We start from the raw sequence: 21,976 nt of genomic DNA, 5'->3' as shown, positions 1-21,976 counted from the left end.
CTGCAGAGCACAAGGGTTGCCGGCGAATGGGGTTGTCGTCTTGCCTGTGACTGAAGGGGAACGCTGGAACGGAGGGGCAGAGCTTTAGAAAACTGGCTAGGGTTTTACCCCTCGCCTCTTTTGGCAGGCTCTAGACTCATCGAGAGCCCGGGTCTCGGTCGACTCGGTTTCACGAGTCCTGATTCGACTCGGTTTTCCGAGTCATGAGTCGACTCGGTTTCAAATTTTAGGGTGGGCGGCCGCCCACCCATGCCCCCACCCCTGTTTCCGCCACTGATATAAACTTTCCTGGAGGCCTCGAGATTCGGGATGATTGTCTAGTTGGAATGTTAGAATATTTTTCAAGTGCACATGGAGGATTAGACTCTTGTCGCCTGGAATATTGAATACTAGTATCTCTATGAACTTCTTCATTTTCAACATTAAGATCAATAATTCTTTGATCATCATCAAAGTTACAATCAAGGTCATATTCATCAGATGTTGATATTAGATCTAGCAAAAAGGAGTACTCAGTGACGTCTTTTAATTTTCTAAAATCAAAGAAGCTCTCCTTTTCAAGAAAGGAAACATTTCTAGACACATATAGTTTATTATTTTTGAAGTCAAAACATCTATAACCTTTCTGGTTTTCAGCATATCCTAAAAAGGCACAGGGAATCACACGAGGAGAAAGTTTATCATTTTTGTCAGTAAATATGAAACATTTGCACAGTTTTACATTTTAACAGAGCAGTCATCTGGAATTGCCACAAGCACTTCTTGTGACAATGTAGAAGTGATATAGGCAACCAACGCCTGATCTCACTTCATCCAGGATACATACTCAGGATTTCTAACATAGGTAATAGAAAGATCTTTCTCGCCATTCTTTTCTTCTTGTGGTATGAATTCTGGAGGAACAAGAACAGAACCATCCAGATGTCCAGAAAGGTCCTGACTTCTTATGAATGGTATGATTTGTTGCTTCCAAGTTAGGAAATTGGAATTTTTCAGTTTCTCAGACACGAGTTGGCTGAGAAAGTTTGACGTAAGACCAGACTGAGAATGAGGGAATGAGTCCATATTCTTTTGAAGCCAAAAACAAGAAGGAATAAGATCCAACCAAGAGAAGGAATAAAAAATAAGAAATGGCCTTACGACAAAGACCCAACCACAATTGAATTCTAGTATAATTCAGAACATAAATTTTAATATCAGAGAAGTCTAAAGACCAGACTAGTTTTTTTTTTTTAACTGATGAACACGAGGCAGAAAAACAGGACTGCACAGTAAAGAATCTGTTCTGAATAAAATTCAATCAGTAATAGGTACGTTATTTTGAAAATAATGTGTTTTTCTTTTAGAATAATGAGAAAACAGGCAAAACAGAGATGAAAATGAATTCGAAGATGAAATTATTTTAATCAAGATAGATCTGGGCGTGCAGATCACAATCTGATCTGACGTCAATATGCAAATGAGTTTGGAGTGATCCTTTTCAACTCTTGTAATCACACATAGATCAAAAAAATTGATCTTGCTTGATTATTTTGCTTATGGATGGGTAAGATCACGTGCAGCAATGTGAAAGAAGTAGTAGATATGACAGAAGAACAACAGGGAATGAAAGAAGGAGGAAATATGCCAACATGACCAAATTTCAGTTTTGGATTTTGGAAATAAGAGAAACACGTTGGCTTAAATAAAAAAGGGGAATCAAAAGGAGGTACTTGAAGAAGACAATAAGCAGATTAATGATGTATTTCAAAAGAGCAAAAGGAAAGAGGTGAGTACGAAGAAGAGATTTCAGTCCGGACTGCAGATTTAAATACAAGAGAAATCGATAGGAAAAATGAGAAAACAGGTACCTTAGAAGGAGACAAATCAGTCATAGAAGGAACCGATCTTCAATATTGAACCTGCTGCTCTGATACCATGATAGAAAGCATGGGTTTCTTTCTTCATCTACAAGCAACAACACAACATGGGGAGAGAGAACGAGGCTGCAGCAAAAATCCCTAATCAGGGTATTCATTTTTGCTTCTCTGATTAAATACACACAGATACAATAGCTAGGGTACGAAAATACCCATTACATGTTATGATAAAATTATAGCATGTCATTAATGAAACATTAATGAGCATGTGTTTAAAATGAAAGGAATTGGGTCTGGATCCTGAGATCCAGACTTTATACTAAATGACAGTATCTTTTCACGCCTAACCCGTTTATTAAACGGGTCGGGTTCGTGTTAGGGGTATGCCAACCTAGCTGACCCGTTTAATAAACGGGTTAGGCGGGCGAGTCAACCTGCTAACCTGCCAATCCGTTTACCCGACCCAACCCGTTTATAAACGGGTTGGCGGGTCGTGTCGGGTTACCCGTTTAATAAACGGGTCGGGTTCGTGTTTGCCACAGCCGACCCGTTTAATAAACGGGTCGGGTTGAGGTATGCTGACCAGCCAACCCGCCGGGTCGACCTGCCAACCCGACCCGATTGCCACCCCTAATTGAGATAGGCAACAATGCTCCATCTTGAGGTGTTGCAAAGATATCTATCGAATTGATTTATGAAGTCAAGCCTTGAACTCTCTTGGAGAATTTGCAATTCTGTTCAGAAAATTTGAAGTGCTAAACATCTTGAATGCAACTATTTCTTATTAAAGTGGCAAGTCACCAATATATGGTTGCTTCTTTTCATAGATATTATTTATCACCATAAAGCTTCCTAGAAGTTTCACCTGAATCTCTGCCTTTTGTAATATTGCTTTTACATGAATTCTTTTCAAATGGCCCAAAAGACATGGCTTTATAATTTGGCTTCAACATTTAAGCTTATGATCATTTGTCTCTTTTCTATTCAATGGTACGGAATTCACTCTCAAAGAAAATAAAACCAGAGGCGGTTCTTTTATGCACATACATGCAGGTCATCTATTTTGTACTTCAAAGGAATTAGCATAGAAGATTCCTTTTTGATGAGTAGCCTTCAATTTTTTGAATATTCATGGCCCATCTCAGTATCATTTCATTGTGCATGAATTGATTAATCAGGCTAATCGGATAACAGATATGTTAGTTAATTCACAAGGCTCCAAACTGACTAATAACAGTATCTTCCAACATATTCTCTCTAAAAGATAAATATACTCTTTGTTGTTCTTGTAACTTCAATCTCTAAGAGGTACGTAAATGAGACCAATTTCTTGATGTCAAATTCTTGAATTAGAAACTTAAATAGCCTTTGAAATTCTATATAATATTCCATTGAAATAGTTTGACCAAAATATGCAAGTAATATCATTTTCAATACTCCTTGAGAAGAAATAAAAAATGAATTGAGATTTGTTCACGCCCATGCTTGAAATGAGCAGTACTACATCTTTTAAGCAAGTAATTCAACTTTATGTTCATGTGGTGAATACGAAGAATAGAGAAGAGATAACAGGAGGTACCACAGGGCTGTAAAGTGCCTCATATGGTGGGTGATGTCGCAGTCAACTCTCTTGTATGTTATGTCTAACTTTAGGTTAACCTAATTACACATATACCTTTTGAAAGGTACACCTTGCCATGTAATGATATAATATGACGAGCAGTGCTTCATTGGCCTAATCATAGCACTATGGATATTGTTTTGTTCTGACATTGTTACCGTGCCAGTTGTAATTTTGACATATAAAATGTCATGAGCAGAAATTCTCTTGATCCAATGTTCACAACATAAGGAATTGATTTGTATGTGACAGTTGACACTATTTGTTATTCATTATGTAAGTTGTACAAGTGGAATTTGATTTTCGCACGTGCATGGTATAGTCAACCTCTCTCACGCTCTCTATAAACAGGCAACTAACTACAATTTGTATTCATACATGTGCATATATGTATTGGATAAACTGGGAGCTATGTCACATAGGTACGGGTGCAGATGCGGGGGCGGCGATGCGGCACTTTAAAAGAACTTGGGTGTGGGGGTGCGGGAGGGTATATATATATATATATATATATATATTTTAACACCACCCCTTTACCCTTTCTCGTGGTACCCCATTCTCAAGCCCCATCCCTCTTTACCCCTTCTCGAGGTACCCCCTTATTTTTTTAATTGGGGGGGGGGGAGGGGGGTGCTCGAGGTACCCTTACCCATTATCGAACCCTGTCCCTTTTTTTAATAGACAAAGTTAACCAAGTCCATTTTGGACAATGATAACCTTGGGTGCGGGTTGACCGAATTGGGTGCCACACCCGCGTCGCGTCGACGTGGGTGCAGAGGCCTCTTTGGTGAGTCCCTGTGACATAGACTGGGAGCATGTCTGTGCTCGCTAGTATGTCTAATGGCAATAACATGTGAAAGATTTCCAAAGGCTATTCGGTTGGAGATTTTCTCCTCGTTTTTAAGTTATATTGTCCTAGTCCAATTTGATGATTTTATCAGGTGTTCTCCAAATATTTGGTCCTCTTCTTTGATGTTCGGATAGTAAATATCAGGGATAGTCCATATATTCTTGTCTGGAAAGCTTTCCAGCCAATTATAAAAGTTCAATACACGGTAGTATTGCTCACCAAGTCTGATGAATAGCATATTCCTTTAATAAGGAACAATTTCTTAATCTACCTGCCAAATTCCAATTGATGATATCCTGCTGTGGGGCTTATATTTTGCTGACTGTACAACAACTGTAGCTATGTACAATATGTTTAACTTGCTTTTGCTACAAGAGATGATCCTTTTTCCAAAATTTTACAGGTAAGGAGAATTCCGCTGCATGCTGATCAGTGTGGTGATGAAGAACAAATTGATATTGGTGCACAACCAAAGGACTTAAATATTGCACTTGATAAGCCCGAGCTGGCATTGCTTTCAACTGATTCAGGAGTAATCATGCTTCGTGGATCCAAAGTGTTGTCAACTCTGAATCTTGGGTTTGCTGTGACGGCATCTGCAATTTCACCTGATGGAAGTGAGGCCATTGTTGGTGGCCAAGATGGGAAACTCCACGTTTATTCTGTCAATGGGGACACTCTCACTGAAGAGTCAGTCCTTGAGAAGCATCGTGGTGCTATTAACGTCATTCGTTTCTCCCCAGATGCCTCTATGTTTATTTCTGGTGATCTCAATCGAGAAGCTGTTGTATGGGACCATGTCACTCGAGAGGTACCATCTCTCTCTCTCTCTCTCTCTCTCTCTCTATATATATATATATATATATATATATATATATATATATATATATTGAAGAAATGCCACGTATCCTTACATCTTGTCCTTAAGAGTTAATTAAACAGAAAGATGAGCATTGTCAGGGATAGAATGGGCATGTTACAAGCTGTCTGAAATTACAGAACACAAAAAATTTGACATGAAGCAAGTTGAAGGAACTGGGAAAAGGAGGAGCCCAGTAAAGATTGGAGATCAGCAATAAGCAGGAATATTACTATTGGGGACCATAAGTTTAGCTTTAAGCAACAATGGGATTACAAAGCAAATTGTGGTGCATAAGACAAATACCAGTTTTGATAATAATGGTGTACTTTGCTATTAATTGCATGTTCTGGATTTTCATGAGAAGGTGACAAAGCAATCAAGACCTAGAATGAATTGATTCGGCGCAATATTCCTGTTATGAAAAATGTAGTAGACATTCATTCTATTGTATGTCAATGGCATTCTAGATCCAAAAACCTTGAAAATTCTTAAACATTTATGGCCTTGTGTGCGGTATTATAATTACCCTTGTTTTCCTAGACTACAAAATGCCTATGTCACACGGACTCGGCTAGGGAGGTGCCGCACCCGAGTCGACACGCCCCGACACGGGTGCGGACACGGGTGCGGCTTCGGACTCGGCCCGGACTCGGTCAACGCCGAGTCGGACTCGGTCAACGAGTCCAGGCCGCGTCCGTCCACATTTTGGACTCGGTCAACTTTGACCGAGTCCAAAAATGTCCATTTTTAAGACAAAAAACAAAAAAAAAACAATTTTTATATATCTTTTTTTTTAATATATAACCAGACTGTGCAATGCAGTTGCACAGTCACAGACTGTGCAACTGCAACTGCACAGTCATTGCACACAGTCTGTGTGACTGTGCACAGTCTGTGTGACTTTGCACAGTCTGCACAGTCACAGACTGCATTGCACAGACTGTGTGCACAGTCTGTGTGACTGTTTCACAAGTCACAACTTATGTAAAAATATGTATAAAACACGATAAAAGGTAACCCAACCATTTGAGATAGCTAAATAAATGCTTTTCCAGTTTAAAAAAATACTAGTTTCACAAGTATTAGAAAAGCTAGCTTAAGAACTACCATAAAGAAATGGGAATGCCAAATTGAAACTTTCGAAAAAATTAAGGTCATAGTTTTGGCTACTTAATTTTAATTGTTTACTAGAATTATATATATATATAGCCGAGTCCCCGTGTCCAAAATTTTTGAAATTGCGCCGCACCCGTGTCGCACCCGCACCCGCACCCATGTGACATAGCAAAATGCCATGGTTCAATTTATCAGGCACAATGTAAATCCTATATGGTTTTTTAATTTTCTTTTTGTTTCCTAAATTCTTTTTACACACATTAAAGTAGTGGAAGGCTGTCATGCTTCATCCATGTTTTTTTTTTCTTTATTTTTGATAGATTTTGTCACTATATTTAAGTTGTTCATACTTCTAACTTTTTGGTTCCCATTTGCATAGTCCATCTCTCTTTCTTCCTTTCCCTTCCGCATTAATCCTTTTTAGAAATGTAATGTTAATTACCAAGGTTTGATTTTTAACTTCCTGAACATTTGTCTCACTAACCAGTTGACTATCTTCTGCAGGTTAAGCTTAAGAACATGTTGTACCATACTGCTCGTATAAATTGTGTGGCTTGGTCTCCTGATAGCACAATAGTTGCTACGGGATCTCTAGACACAAGCATAATTATATATGAAGTTGATAAGCCAGCTTCAAGTCGTATAACCATAAAGGGTGCTCACTTGGGAGGTGTTTATGGATTAGTTTTCAATGATGATTGCACTGTTGTAAGCTCTGGTGAAGATGCATGCATTCGTGTGTGGAGATTAGTGCAGCAGTAACGGGATCGTAACTGCAATTGATGGTTGATTTGGCTTTGGAAGCAAGTTGTGTGGCCTTACATTTCTTGCTCTGTGCAGTCTTCGTCAAAAGAATTCTCTGTTTTGTTTGTAGGAAAACCCTTTCCAGTTTGTCTTTGATTGAAGACTAGAAGAACATAGCAGAATGGCTCGTGTTTTGATATGATTTTGCTGATGTGAGTTTTTCGCCTTTTTTGGGTTATATTGGGTGTTTTTTTTTTCCTATTCCTTTTGTCGGTCTGATCAGCCATGCATACACCTAAATATTTTCCATGATCATATTTGTGTATGCAATGTTCATTGCTGGAATTGTGATGAAATAATAGAATGCTTAATCCCTTGGCCTATTCGCACTCTCTTCTTTGTTCAAGCATGGATATTGCTTTCTTTTCGGGGGGGGGGATGAAAGAGACACTCTTTCGTAGGAAAGATAACTTTTACTAAGGGAGGTGAAACAAACATCTCCATGGAAAACATGTGGTGGTGTTTACATAATAAAGGCAAACAAGCATCTTTCCTGTGCGTCATTGCTTTTTTTCATACTATATAACGAAAATGAAGAAGAAGAGAAGACTGTAAAAAGAGATGGTCGACAAATGCCCCTATGACGCCCACCAATGATCGAACCAGTCGATCAATTTATAGTTATCTCCACGAGGTAGGAACGAACCCGGGAATGTTTTATAACACAAGGCACAAACGAGAATGTGGCAATGTATTGTAACACAAGCTAAAAACCAAGGCCGGTACCTGGACTCGAGACGATGGCAAAAGATGCTTCAACGGTAGCAGACGGTGCCAAAGGATGCTTCGATGACAGCAGACAACAGTAAAGGATGTGTCATCAAAGGGAGCTCCTGTTACAACAGATGGTGCGTCATCAAAGGGTGATCCGCTGCAGCATAGGATTTTACTGCTTAGGGCGAAAATGGAACGTTTGGACTTTTTTAAGAGTTAAGATTAGAACTCCCTTTTTCTGGATGAGGACATTTTTGTCCTTTTCTTGAACCGTCATTTCATTGCAAGAATGGCAGGAAAGGATACTTAAGTCTTTGCAATCGCACTGAACTCTGATGCAAAGTGATGCCAGACACACATGGGGATATGAGCCCCATGTGTTTATATATGTGGTGCTCATTTGGACCCCTAAACACGCACTGTAGCAAACCCTGCGTCTTCAGGAGAGAACACACAACACCCTCCCCTATAAATAGGCACCCCATAGCCCTCTTTTTTCTCATTCCCTTCTTATTCCTTTTTTGTGAATGAGCATTCTCGAGACACACACTTTCTTTCTCTCTCACTCTCTCTCTAAAGTGAGAGGGTGGGTGTCGACCACCCCCTCTCTCCCTCTCCTTACCATTTCTAGTGGTGGTGAGGGGCATCACCACTCAAGCCGACGCCATTGTTGGAACCCAACTCAGCCCAGCCGAGTACACCACCCGACGACACCCCCTATGCAGCCTCCAGCGGACTCACCTGCATAGGTGAGGTCGACGACCTGCTCGTGAGCAGCAGTCGGCATCACCACCAAAGCCACTGTCCACTTTCTTCTTCCCTCCTATGTTCCCTGCACATGACTGTCGCCACCATCTCACTGTCTTCTGCCTAGTTCTACCAGACAACCACAGTCGCTACACCCCCATCTTCCTGCCCATTCCTGTGGTTTTGCTAGAAGGGAGGCAAGCATAACCACCTTATTGGCCCTACCTATGCTGATTATATCACAGGATCAGTTTCTATCTTTATTACAGGATCAATTTCTGCTCAATCCTGCATCTCATGGAGTGTCTCATTCTACTTTCTGTTTTACATAGATTTCTTGTTGTATTTTGTTTTATTTGTTGTTGTCAATATCCTGTAATTTTTCCTTTCATTTTTTCTTATAACATTCTTAAATACTACAAATTCCTTATTGAATGCAATCACAATTTTTCTGAGCTATCTCTTGCTTTACATTATATCAGAGCCGGAAGGACGATCTCGGCTTCTTTTTCATCTTCTACTATGGCCGATCATGCTCAAACAACCCATCCTATTTCTGGTGCTCATCAAGATTCATCCTCTGAAACACGAGTTGATGCTTTGTCACCATACTTGTTGCATCACGTTGACAACCCTGGAACCATGCTTGTTACCTTTATGCTTATGGATGATAATTACTCAACCTGGCAACGTGATATGCGGATGGCCTTGAATGCCAAACACAAATTTGTGTTCGGCGATGGTTCTCTCCCAAAGCCAGCAAGTTCATCAACCGATTTTCAATCTTGGTGTTGATTTAGAAGTGCCAACCGATTTTCAATCTCTCAATGCCCTTTCTAAAGACATCTTCAATAGTGTCATTTATGCGGACACAACTTGGGATGTTTGGGTTGACTTAGAAGAACGATTTTCTCAAGGAAATGCCACTCGAATTTACCAATTGAAGAAGCTTATCTCCAACCACCGCCAGGAGAAAAATTCACTTGCCACTTATTTCACCACACTCAAAACACTTTGGGATGAACTTGGTTCATATTCTTCTCTTCCCGCATGCACATATGGTGCATTCAAAGACTTCAATACTTGTCTTGAGCGAGAAAAAGTATACCAATTCCTCATGGGGCTGAATAAAACATTTGTCGTGATTCAAAGTCACATTTTGACTATCAAACCCCTTCCAAATAGCAACAAAGTTTAGTCCATGATCCTTCAAGAAGAAAGACAACGACTCCTCATGCCTCTTAGTGGTGGCGCTATTGATAATTTAACACTTTTAGCTAAGTTTCATCAGTCTTGTCTGTCTGCCAACCGCTTTTCCACCAAGAATAATAAGCCCCATCCAAAGTGTGATTACTGGGAGCTATTAGGGCACGTCAAAAGTCGTTGCTATTCGCTTCATGGCTATCAGCCACATCACATAAAGGCCAACTCTAACATGAAATGTTCAAATCATGGATCGGCCAACGCAGCCTCTCAACAGGAGCCTATGCCCACTCCTAATGTGCCCGAATCTAGATCTACATTTATTCTTTCATAGCTTACGGAAGACCAACTCGGACAACTTGCTTCTTGGCTTAATGTTGATGCCAAACCCGCCTCCGCCAATTTTGCAGGTAATTCATCATTTCATTCACATTTTTCCTGATTCATTGGCACAGGGGCTTCCCATTACATCACACCCCATATTCACCTTCTTTCCAATGTTATTATTTTGCCTAAACCACGTCCTATTAGTCTCCCTAATAGTGAAAGAATCCTTGTTACTCATATGAGAAATGTTAACCTTTATTCTTCTCTTAATCTTTTTGATGTTTTATATGTCCCTAATTTTGAATATAATCTTTTATCTGTCCTTAAGTTAGCATCTTTTGTTTCTTGCATTACTATTTTTTTTTCTTTTTGTCTCTTTCAGCACCCTTTGAAGAGGACGATGATTGGAGCAGGTAGACTATGCGATGGCCTTTATCATCTCATCCTTCCCAACACTCATCATGCTTTGAAAATTTTAACATCAAATAAAGGCATTCTTTGGCATATGCGATTGGGTCATCCCTTACGTGACCGAAGTTCTTTATTAAATAAATTTGTTTTAGATTTTGCTTTCAATTATAACCATGTTTGTGATGTATGTCACCACGCTAAGCAAATGCAACTTCCATTTCCAACTAGTTTAAGTCAACATGCTCAGCCCTTTGATCTTATCCATTGTGATATTTAGGGCCCTTATACCACACCATCTCATTCGGGTGCTCATTTTTTTCTTACCATTGTCGATGAATTTTCTTGTTGCACTTGGGTCTTTTTAATGAGATACAAATCTGAAACATTATATTGCATTCAACGCTTTTGTGCCTTAGTTTGCAATCTTTTTCAATCTTCAGTTAAACGCATACGTAGTGACCATGGTACTGAATTTACTTCTCATTGTTTTCAAAGTTTTCTTCATCAAAATGGCATCGATCATCAAAAATCGTGTGTCGAAACTCCCCAACAAAAAGGGCGTGTTGAACATAAGCACCAACGCCTCTTAGAAGTGGCTAGGGCTTTATGCTTTCGATCTCATTTTCCGCTATCCTTCTGGGGAGAGTGCATTCTCACCTCCACTTACTTGATCAATCGCCTTCCCTCTAAGATTTCAAACAATAAAACACCTTATGAATTACTTTTTGGAAATAAACCTCAGTGTCATCATTTATGGGTGTTTGGTTGCCTATGTTTTGCTAAAAACCTCAATGTATATCAAAATAAATTCTCCTCTTGAACCAAGTGTTGCTTATTTATTGGTTATTCATTTGACCAAAAAGGATATCAACTTTTTTATCTTGAGACAAAAAAATTATTTACTAGTCACGACGTAATATTTTATGAAAAAGTTCTTCCTTTCCAAGGTCACGTTGAAAAAGATGACATATCCATTGTCATGCCTCTCCCATTACTTGACACTAATAATGATCTGGATCCACCAACTCTTCCTTATGATTCACTTCCCAATTCAACACCCAATACACCACCATCCAATGAACCGGATCCATCCAATTCACCACCCAATTCCACCACAATTCAACCCGTTACACAAATGTGTCATTCCCAATGACCTAGATCCACACCATCTTACCTTAAGGATTATGTTTGTTCGGCTCTCACCTGAATCACATAGTCTATCGTCGGCTCCAAAACTCGCTTCTTCCAAGTGTCGTTACGCCATTGGAGATTTTCAACATTTTTATTCATACTCTCCATCCCATGTTGCTTTCCGCTTATTTCTTATTTTTGATGATGAGCCTAGACATTTTGACGAGGCAGTGAAATATCTGCATTGGTGTGAGGCAATGTCAAGTGAAATTTGTGCTTTGGAAGATAATCGCACTTGGTCTATAGTTACATTACCTTCTGATAAACACCCTTTTGGTTGTCGTTGGGTGTATAAGGTTAAATACCGAGCATATGGATCCATTGAGCACTATAAGGCATGATTTGTGGCAAAAGGGTACACACAAATTGAAGGGTTTGACTATCATGACACATTTGCACCAGTAGCAAAACTAGCCATTGTTCGGTACTTACTTTCTTTAGCAACTATGATGGGTTGGTTCCTCTGTCAGCTTGATGTAAGCAAGGCATTCTTACACGGTGATTTACATGCGGCTTCCTCCTGGTTTTCGAGTTAAAAGGATGAATAAAGTATGTCAACTTCATAAATCTATTTATGGAATGAAGCAATCCTTGAGAAACTGGTTCATGAAACTCACTTCTACTCTTAAGGATGCTCAATTCATTCAATCTCGAGTTGACTACACTTTATTTAAGCGGTGAATATCCAACCGCTTCATTCTTATTCTAATCTATGTTGACGCAATTATTATCACTGGAGATAATGACTGGAAGATTACCAAAATTAAGAATTTTCTTTAGACACGATTTCTATAACAATCACAACTCATACCCAAGAAAAAGAGCAGAATTTTTTTTTTAAACCATTGCATAAATCTTCCCAGAGACCCGGGACCTTTACAGTTCCAACACAAGTAGGAAACTTGACAAACCAAAAGGGATCTTACACCCGTCATCCAAACTATAGCAGCCCAACTTTATTAATTCAGAATAATAGAGTCAAGTGACAAATGCAAGATATCAGAGTGCATAAAAATTAAATGCAAAGAAAAGAGTCATGTTGTCCAAGAGAGTCTATCAAACAGTCGTGTAGTCCTCTCGAAGCTCCTCTCATGAGCAAGTCGCCTCACTGGGCATCCAAGGCTGCAAAAATATCAAAAGTAGGGTGTCAAAATCCTAAGAATTCTGTGTATGAATCTCTCAAATAAAACAAATAAGCATAAGTAAATACAGATAAGATCCATGCAATAATTTAGAGGGACATTACTAGAATAATTTTCATAAATTTTATTTAAGCAATAAAGATATTCAGCATGCAACAAGATGCAATATCATAATATCAACTATGCATCATAAGGAAAAGTAAGTAAATATGCATGATCTAATGCATAATAGAAAAATGCATGATGTCAGTAAACATGCATAAATAAATTATTATCTTTATCAAGTCCTCTTATTATATGCATGTCCCTATTAGGATGCACACATTTAAGTTTCTCTTTTTATTACAGTTGCCCGCGGATATATCAAACGGGTAAGAATTCTCAAAGTCAAGTAGGGTTCTCAGGCTAACTTAGCACATAAATTATAATTTATTACTGGGTTCCAGACTTATCCCTCGACCGAATTAACCTTCGGAATATTAGACCTCAACATCTAATGTCGGGACACTAGGGACCTCCACATCCACAAGTGTCACTTTCTTGGTATACCAAAACAATAGTTGTGTCTACACACCACCCCCAGGTAAAGTGGTGGACTTTTCCTAAAACCGTGGCTAGGAGAAAGAACCTCAATATCGGGTTCAGGGGTAGTAACAATGCACACAGAGTTTTTATATCCTCATGGTTCCCCAAAACTGAAACTCTAAGAGTCTCATTCTAATGATGAGATATATCAGAACCTATATTACATTGTTCTTTTTCTTTATCTTGTTATTAATGGACAATTCATTAATTTATAATTCAACATGCAAAAATTAATACACAAGCTCGCATATCCCCATGCGAGACCCATCATGGGACTACAGCCCACAGAAAAATCTAGAACAATGCAATACAGTGAAACAATATCAATGTGCCTTTTGCAATGCATTAAAAACAAGTTAAGAATGAGCAATCCAAGCTCAAGGCTCACCAGACCTACTATGATAATCTATTTTGACCATCTATGCATCATATGCAAAAATTATAACATGCCATATATAAAATGGTGTCAACATGCTTTCCAATGTTCATCCATATATGCCAATTTAACCAAGTGTATGAAACAGAAATATTCATATGCATGAGTTTACCCCACTATGTTATTTACATGCTTTCATTTATCACGCAAGCATGAGCACACACTCCCACATAAGCACATACATTAAACATTCCATATTCGAAGTATGTGTATGCATATGATAGCCAAATTTGCAATTAAAAACTAAAACAAACAGGGTGTGTCAAGTAGGCATGTGGAAAGTTCCATTATTAGTATGCATAAAGATAAACCAACCACCTTAGCGAAATATGGAAACTAGATCACATAACCAAACACATTCTTTTTATGAGTGCACATGTCCTTGGAACAGCTTTGAAATAATAAATTGCTCAAGCATGTCATGTCAAGTCAAGACATGTGAAAAAATCTAGTCATAACATGTATTAGAATCAAAATGCATGCTCTTAACAAAATCTGGAAATCTTGCATTCATATATATATAGTGGGTTGGCTGGGGCTCTTAGAGAACCAGAATTTCTAATAAATAAATCTTGCATTCATATATATATATATATATTTATATTTATATATTTATATATATATATATATATTCGTTAGCTTTTAAATACCATGCCCAACCAATATATAGTTGGGCCAGAAAGAGATGCCAAGGACTGACAGGCCAGCCGAATTCGGCTGGGCTGCCAGTCGGCCCACAATAAAAAACAACAAATATATACCCAGTCGATTTAGGTTTTCAAAACACAGTCACCACCCTGCACAAGCTGAACCTGTCCAGGTCTACTAGGGCCTGACAAGCCAGCTGAGCAAGACTTGGTTGGGCTGCAAGTCAACCCAACAACAATGCAAAAACATGAGCCAAACATAACTATGCAAGGATAAATCATGTGCTATTTTGAGATATGCATGCATAACAATTTCGTGTGGCCAATAATCATACAGTTTCAGACTTTATGCGTAAATATGCCTATGAATACCCATTCTCAGTCATGCATATGCAGTTTTTTATTTTAGTGAGCACATGTGAACAAATAAACTTACTAATATGCATGCACATTTGATTTTTTTTAGAATCAGATTCTACATAACCCCCATTACACAACCATTTCCCATCAAATATGTCATTAAACATGTCATAAACCTCTGCATATCTATACATACATGCATTTACCAGCATCATGGCTCAAATATGCCTACTTACACATAGTTATATTTACATATGCTGATTCACAATCTCACATAATTCAATAAGGAAAATAAACAGTCACGTGCATGCCTCGATACATGCTATTCAACTAGTGAACCATAATCAAAACAGATTTTTCTATTTTACATGACCATAAGCGTAAACAAATTTTTTTTCTAACAAAACAGATTTGCATTGATTTCTTATTTCTTTTCAAAACTTTAAACACAAGATCTGGACCAGGTCTGCTCACGTTAAACACATGGCAGATCGGTCCAGCTCCATAGATCAATAGCATGTTAAAGTATATATATATATGTGTGTGTGTGTAAAAGCGCATATACACACTCATATGCAGTTTTATTTCGAAAAAGGGAAAATGTTAGCCTCAACTATGGATCTTAGAGTGAATATCAATATTTACTCTTTTCTCATTGGTTTTACTAAAATATTGCATGGAATACGAAATGCATGCTCCTTTTCTCATTTAAAATCAAAAGAGAAACTCGTACCTTGATCGTGAATTGAAAAGAGAACAAGAATGATGGTGGATAAACGTTGGATGGCTGGAGAAGAAGGCTCATCCTTCTTCCTCTTCCTCCTCCTTCCTCTCTTTTCTTCTTCTCTCTCCTCCTTTCTTTTTCCCTTTTCTCTTTTCTTTCTTCCCTTTCTTTTTTTTTCTTAAATACCCAAGAGAGAGGGTGACGTCCCCCTTTCTCCAACCCTCTCTAGATGGGCTGGAGAAGGAGAGTTTCCTCTTTTAAGGACTCTCTCTTTCCCTTTTTCAAAATGTTAAAAAATCTTTTTTAGGTTGACTTTTCAAAGTTTTCAATTTTTTTAAAGTCTTTTCTAAAACTTTCTTTGGTATGTTTAAGAACTCTATTTAGAAGTCCTAAACAATCATAATTAAAAATTCAGAATTAATAAAATTAATTAATTATTTAGTATTAAATAATTAATAATTATCTAAAAATAGTCAAAATAACTTGGGAGACTTTTGAACCTTAATTAACTCTAATTTAAAGCTTTTTAATGAATTTAAAGCTATAAAATCATTGGGCATAGATTTGGATCTGGATTCAGATCCAAGATCTAAATCCATCTTCAAAAATACAAATGAAATTTGGACTAGACCAAATCCAAATTAATATGGTATTGGTAGGGTCCAGATCCATATTAATTTGGATCAAATCCATTGGATCCAGTCTGAATCAAATCTAGAACTGAACCGACAAACTGCTCCTTTTTCAAAAAAATAGGATTTCTGGGTCAACCGAAACTCAAATTCTGAAAAGTAACATATTGTTGCGCTCGGCATTCCAAGACACATCCAATGATATATCACATGAATATAAATTTTGAATTTTGCCCAAAAATAACCCAAATCTCGCTTAAATTTTGCTTGAATTTAAAGGTCAGAAACAAAACTCTTTCTTACATTTTAAATGGCTCGTTTAGACCTAATTGATGAGATCTGAGTGAAGCCCAGACTCAAAAGCATTGTTCTAATATCAAGGTTCAAATGATTTTTCTTCTATACTTAGCCAAATTTTTGAAAAATCTCAAAATGACTAAGTATGAAAATACGTGATATTACAATTTCACCTTAAAGACTTAAGTAAACTTAAGTATTTTCTTGGCATCGAGGTGACGTGTGTTCCTTCTAGCATTTTCCTCAGTCAGTGGAAATATATTCTGGATATTTTGTCTGATGCTGGCCTTCTTGGGGCCAAGCCCATAGAATTCCCTATGGATCAGAAATGTCGACTTAGACCAGATGATGGAGATCCATTACCAGATCCAACTCCATATTGTTATTTAGTCGAAAGACTTATTTATTTAACTGTGACACGCTCAGATATTGTGTATTCAGTTCAACTATTGAGTCAATTTATGCAAGCCCCATGGACTTCACATCAAGACGCAACCTTTAGAGTCCTTCGATATTTGAAGTCTTCGCCAGATAAAAGGATTTTTATGCATTCATGCAACACCTTACAATGTCGTCTTATTGTGATTCGGACTGGGCCACTTGCCCCATAACCCGTCGTTCAGTTACTGGATACCTCATATTCTTGGGACAGAATCCCATCTCATGGCTATCTAAAAAGCAAAATACGGTATCCACATCCTTCAGCGAGTCCAAATATCGAGCTATGGCAATAGCTACTTGTGAGTTAATTTGCTTACATGCATTATTACAAGATCTTGGTTTCTCTCATTTGCAACCAATAAAGCTACATTGTGACAATCAATCAACGCTTCACATCGCTGCGAAACCTGTTTTTCATGAATGCACTAAACACATTTTGGTGGATTGTCATTTTATTCGTGAAAAATTACAAACAAGTCTTATCTCAGCACATCACGTCTCTACCAAAACTCATCTTGCTGATGTGTTTACTAAGCCACTTGGGAGGGACCGATTTCACAAGCTTATTTCCAAGTTGGGCGTCATGCAACTGTCGACTCCAACTTGAGGGGGAGTATTGGCCTTACCCATCCTGATCATATCACAGTATCAGTTTCTACTCAATCTTGCATCTCATGGAGCATCTCATTCTACTTTCTGTTTTACATAGATTTCTTGTTGTATTTTGTTTTATTTGTTGTTGTCAATATCCTGTAATTTTTCCTTTCTTTTTTTCTTATAACATTTTTAAAAACTACATATTCCTTATTGAATAGAATCATAATTTTTCTGAGCTATCTCTTGCTTCACATACCTCTACCGTATCCTCCTCATGCTGAAATCAGACTCAGCACAATAGAGCACCACTAGTGTCGTCACCACCTGAGGACCCGGGGGAGGAAGAGACGAGCGACCCGAGATCACCTCTCTCTTCCTCTTTATATCTGTCAAAAGTGGTGCAGAACTTCAGCAATGCCAGGATTGGGCCTAGCTTAGCCGAGTGTCACCCCTCTGCTGCTCTTGAAGGGTGCAAAACCGCCTGTTGCCGCACCTGTGTGCAGATGTAGGTCAGCGACCTCAGTTTTCCATGCGAATTTTCTCTTAAATATGTGAATTTCCTCTCATACATTTGTGAATGTCCTTCTGTGTGTGCCCCTTATGTGATTTTATTAAAAAAAGGCTTATATATTTTGGGGACATTATCAACCATGAGTTGCGGAGGTCCTCAAAATGTACGCACCTTTTTTAACTAAATAATCTAAGATTTGTGAATGTCCTTTCCTTCGCACATGAATGTCCTCACACATTTGCCAGCATCCTCCTGCTTGTGCCTCTTATGTGATTTTAGTAAAAGGAGTTTGCATATTTTGGTGACCTTTGCAACTCATGGTTGTGAATGGCGTACTATATTTGTAAATGTCATGACATGCCAAGCAAAGGGTCTCATGCTTGATATTTGTAAAAGTGTCGCTAAAGGTAAAAAACCTTTAGTGATGCTTTAAAAGCACCGCTAAAGCCTTTAATGAAGCTTCAAAAGTGAATGTCTTCAAAATATGCAAACCTCATTTATGAATGTCCTCACACATGTGTGAACCACCATTAAAAAAATGGCACAAGCAGGAGAACATTTGCAAATGCAGTACGGCATTTGCATGTTTGGGTGAAAAATCACATATTTAGGAGGAAATTTGCATATTTGAGAGAAAATGCTCATATTTAGAAGAAAATTTGCATATTTATGAGAAAACTTGCATATTTAGGAGAAATTTGGATATTTGGGAGGATGTTTGCATATAGAGAGAAAATTTGCTTGTGTGAAGGGTAAAAAAGTCCTTTTATAATAAAAAATTTGTGAATTCTGACATCAGGCAAATTTTGAAAATTATAGGGCATTATAGAAGATTTGAAATATATAGGGCAATTTAGAAGATGCAACATTTTTGGCATACAGCATCTTCATTTTCTGTATTTTAAAAATCCGCTTTTATATCTAAATAACTTTTGCCAAAATTTTAGCTATGCTAAAACAAGAGTTTCGCTTAAACTTTAAAAGGGAAACAGATCTGCTAGATGTTGAATTGTACTATAATTGTACCCTTTTTGTTTTGTTCATACGTGAAGCTTAATTACACTTTTAAAGTCGAGTTTGCTGAAACTTTAAGATCGGGAGTTCCAATTGAAATTTTGAACTTTGCTAGTTTCATGTATAGTGAATCTCTTAATCCCCTAAAAGTGGAGCTTCGCTTGGTTGTGACATTGAAATCCACTTTTATATTTTAGCAAAAGGGTGTTATAGTCATAATCACATTGTAATTGTACTTTTGATGTTTTGTTCTATAGGTGAATCTCATATACGCTTTTGAAGTCGAGTTTTGCTGAAATTCTAAGATCGGGAGAGTTTCGCTTGAAATGTTAAAAGCTGCTTTTTAAGTTTTAGCATAAGAGTAAAATCATCAAAAGTACCCCCCAAATTCACTAAAAATTAAGCAGGTGGATATGCAAGGATATTGCGATATTTTGTAAATACGTGGTGAAATACAATTATTCTTAAGGGTAGTACGATCATTTTTTCAATAAAACAAATATATGTATCATGTTCTTGAAAACTAAAGATGGGTGCAAGAACTTTAAGACATTCAATATCTACCTAATGTCGGAATACATTTGCTAGCTCCTTATCTCCCTAGAAAAGGTATTATATTAAAAAATGCAATCTAAGCATATGTTTGTGAGTTCCTTTATCTTCTCAGCTCAAGTAGTATATTAAAATTTGTAGAGGTGGTTAATCCTTTTTTATTCTTTTTGCCTTTTTTTAAGAAAGGAGTAGCTGATCCATTATTATTGCACTTTTTTGTTACATCAGTTTGCTCCACAACAAAATTATCAGCTAAATTGTAGTTGCAAATCCATATGTAGATTGTTATCTTATATTATAGTTACTAGAAGCTTCTTGCTACATGGGGAAGCTTGCTTTTCTGGAAGTGTGCTTCAGAAGTTGGAAACTCTTCATTTCCTTAAAATATGAAGCTTCGATAAGCTTTTTCTGAAATATGAAAAACTCGATTCTCTTATGTGGTAAGCTCCACTTTCTCCTCATTTTCCAAATAAACTTTCTTGCTTCCTAAGGCCTTATATGTTTCATGCAACTTATATGGGGAAGGGTTGAGCTGACAACCTTGATGTAATCCTTTTGCACCATCAATGAAACAAACATCAAATCATCATGATGGAAAAGTGCCAAACTGACAAAGTGAGCCAAGTTTTTACCACCACCTACCACTTTTTATGTGTAAATCCTTTTATATATCTCTCAGTGGAAGCTTTCACATAGAAAGGCAGAGCTGACATATTTTTCATAAATATGAACAAGCGAGGACTTAACGTTTTCCTCTCACTTCTCACTCGCTCACACTCACTCCCTACATATTTATATTAGAAAATAATAGTTAATCTATAACAAGCTTGCATGTTGATTTCGTATGGATTTATACTTGTGTTCACGTAATCTCTTATTTAATTTCACTTGTGCTTTATATTGTTTTTTATATAGGTATCTTGAAAGATTAATATATTTTTTGAAAGATTTTATGTAGGTATCTTCTTGCTTCATACTACTTTTCAATACTCACTTCCACTTCACTCATCGTTTCTCATGTCCATTTTATTTTTTGATAACTATGTATGATATAATCAGTTGTATTAAACTACTTTTGATGGCATACCAACAATATCCATAGTATACCTAGATGGACCACAAATTCACTGAGGTGGCTATCATAGTTGAATTAGGAGGCCCATTGATAGCTTAATCTTGTTGTCCATCTGACACTATGCAATTGGTTTTGTCATCGTACCAAGATCACGTCCTCAAGAATCGAAGAAGAAATTTTTTTGTAGCCTTATTACAAAAAATGATTGTACTATATGGATAATTTGATGCGCTTTCCTATAATTTTTACTATTGTCCTGATGTCCAAAATCACAAATACCCAACTTCGTTAGGACTTTTTACCCTTTGCAATTATGAATTGATGGGTTATTGCAATAAAATTATACTGCTCATGGCTAGTGCAAACTCACTTAAATCCAAAATCGCATATTTTCTTAAGCGGACCTCACAAACTCGCATAATTCAATAAAACTAAAACCCCTAACATCGCAAATATCCTACATAATTTGCATATCTAATAGGATCCTTGCATAATTTAAACTGAAACTACTAAAATCGCAAATATCATACTTATTTGTATATACTTCACCAATTTGCATAAATATATTTACGAAAATTTGGTTAAGAATCTCAGAACATCCAAAATATCATACTTATTCGCATATACTTCATGAATTTGCTTAAACATATGCTTGAACCTCCACTTAAACTGATCGTCACAATATCGCAAATATCTTATTTAAAAATTTATGAATTTATGACATATATGTGATATTTCTTACTTTTTGCAGAGTTCATGAATCATATATAAACTCGTTGTTCACACTCCTATGACTATTTTTGCATAAACTAGGGTTCTTTGTGGTCCTCAACCAGTGATCCCCTTCAACGACTAGTTCCAGCAACTATTTTTGACAACTATTCATTGACAGCAGTTCATCATGGTTGAACCATTGACAACATTTTTTTTCGAAAAGCACATCTTTGACAGCGGAATCAAAGAGTGTTTCCCAACCAATGGTTCTCAACTTGCAGTTTTTTGTTTTTTATATGTTGTGTAGCTTGTATTATAAGCATGATTAGGGAACACTATTTGATTAGGGGACTTAGTCATCCTCGCAAATAGTTTGCTTATTTTTTGCAATGCTTTTCAATATTTTTTGTCTTGTTATTGTATGAAATTTTGAATTTGTTTAATATTGCATGCTTAAGGATATGATACGAAGTAAAGTTGTTCTTCTCGAGAATGCAAATAAGGACATTAAGGAGCTATGATCGCGCCCTTGACAGCATCCACA

General features: G+C 37.3%; 1 protein-coding gene across 1 annotated transcript in view; it reads left to right on the top strand.

Annotated features, from left to right (window-relative positions):
* Positions 1 to 21,976, top strand: part of LOC149829651 (actin-interacting protein 1-2-like) — a 100,760-nt gene that overhangs the window by 22,216 nt on the left and 56,568 nt on the right. The window contains exon 5 of the mRNA XM_090015218.1: positions 4,734 to 5,141. Coding sequence (XP_089871344.1) covers positions 4,734 to 5,141 — 408 coding nt within the window. The remainder of the gene's footprint in view (positions 1 to 4,733; positions 5,142 to 21,976) is intronic.

This window comes from Nuphar pumila, chromosome 8, assembly GCF_984573655.1.
Source record: "Nuphar pumila chromosome 8, dmNupPumi1.hap1.1, whole genome shotgun sequence".
Classification (NCBI taxonomy): Eukaryota; Viridiplantae; Streptophyta; class Magnoliopsida; order Nymphaeales; family Nymphaeaceae; genus Nuphar; species Nuphar pumila.
The sequence above is the reverse complement of the archived record's forward strand: the minus strand, read 5'-3'. Positions and strand labels throughout refer to the sequence as shown.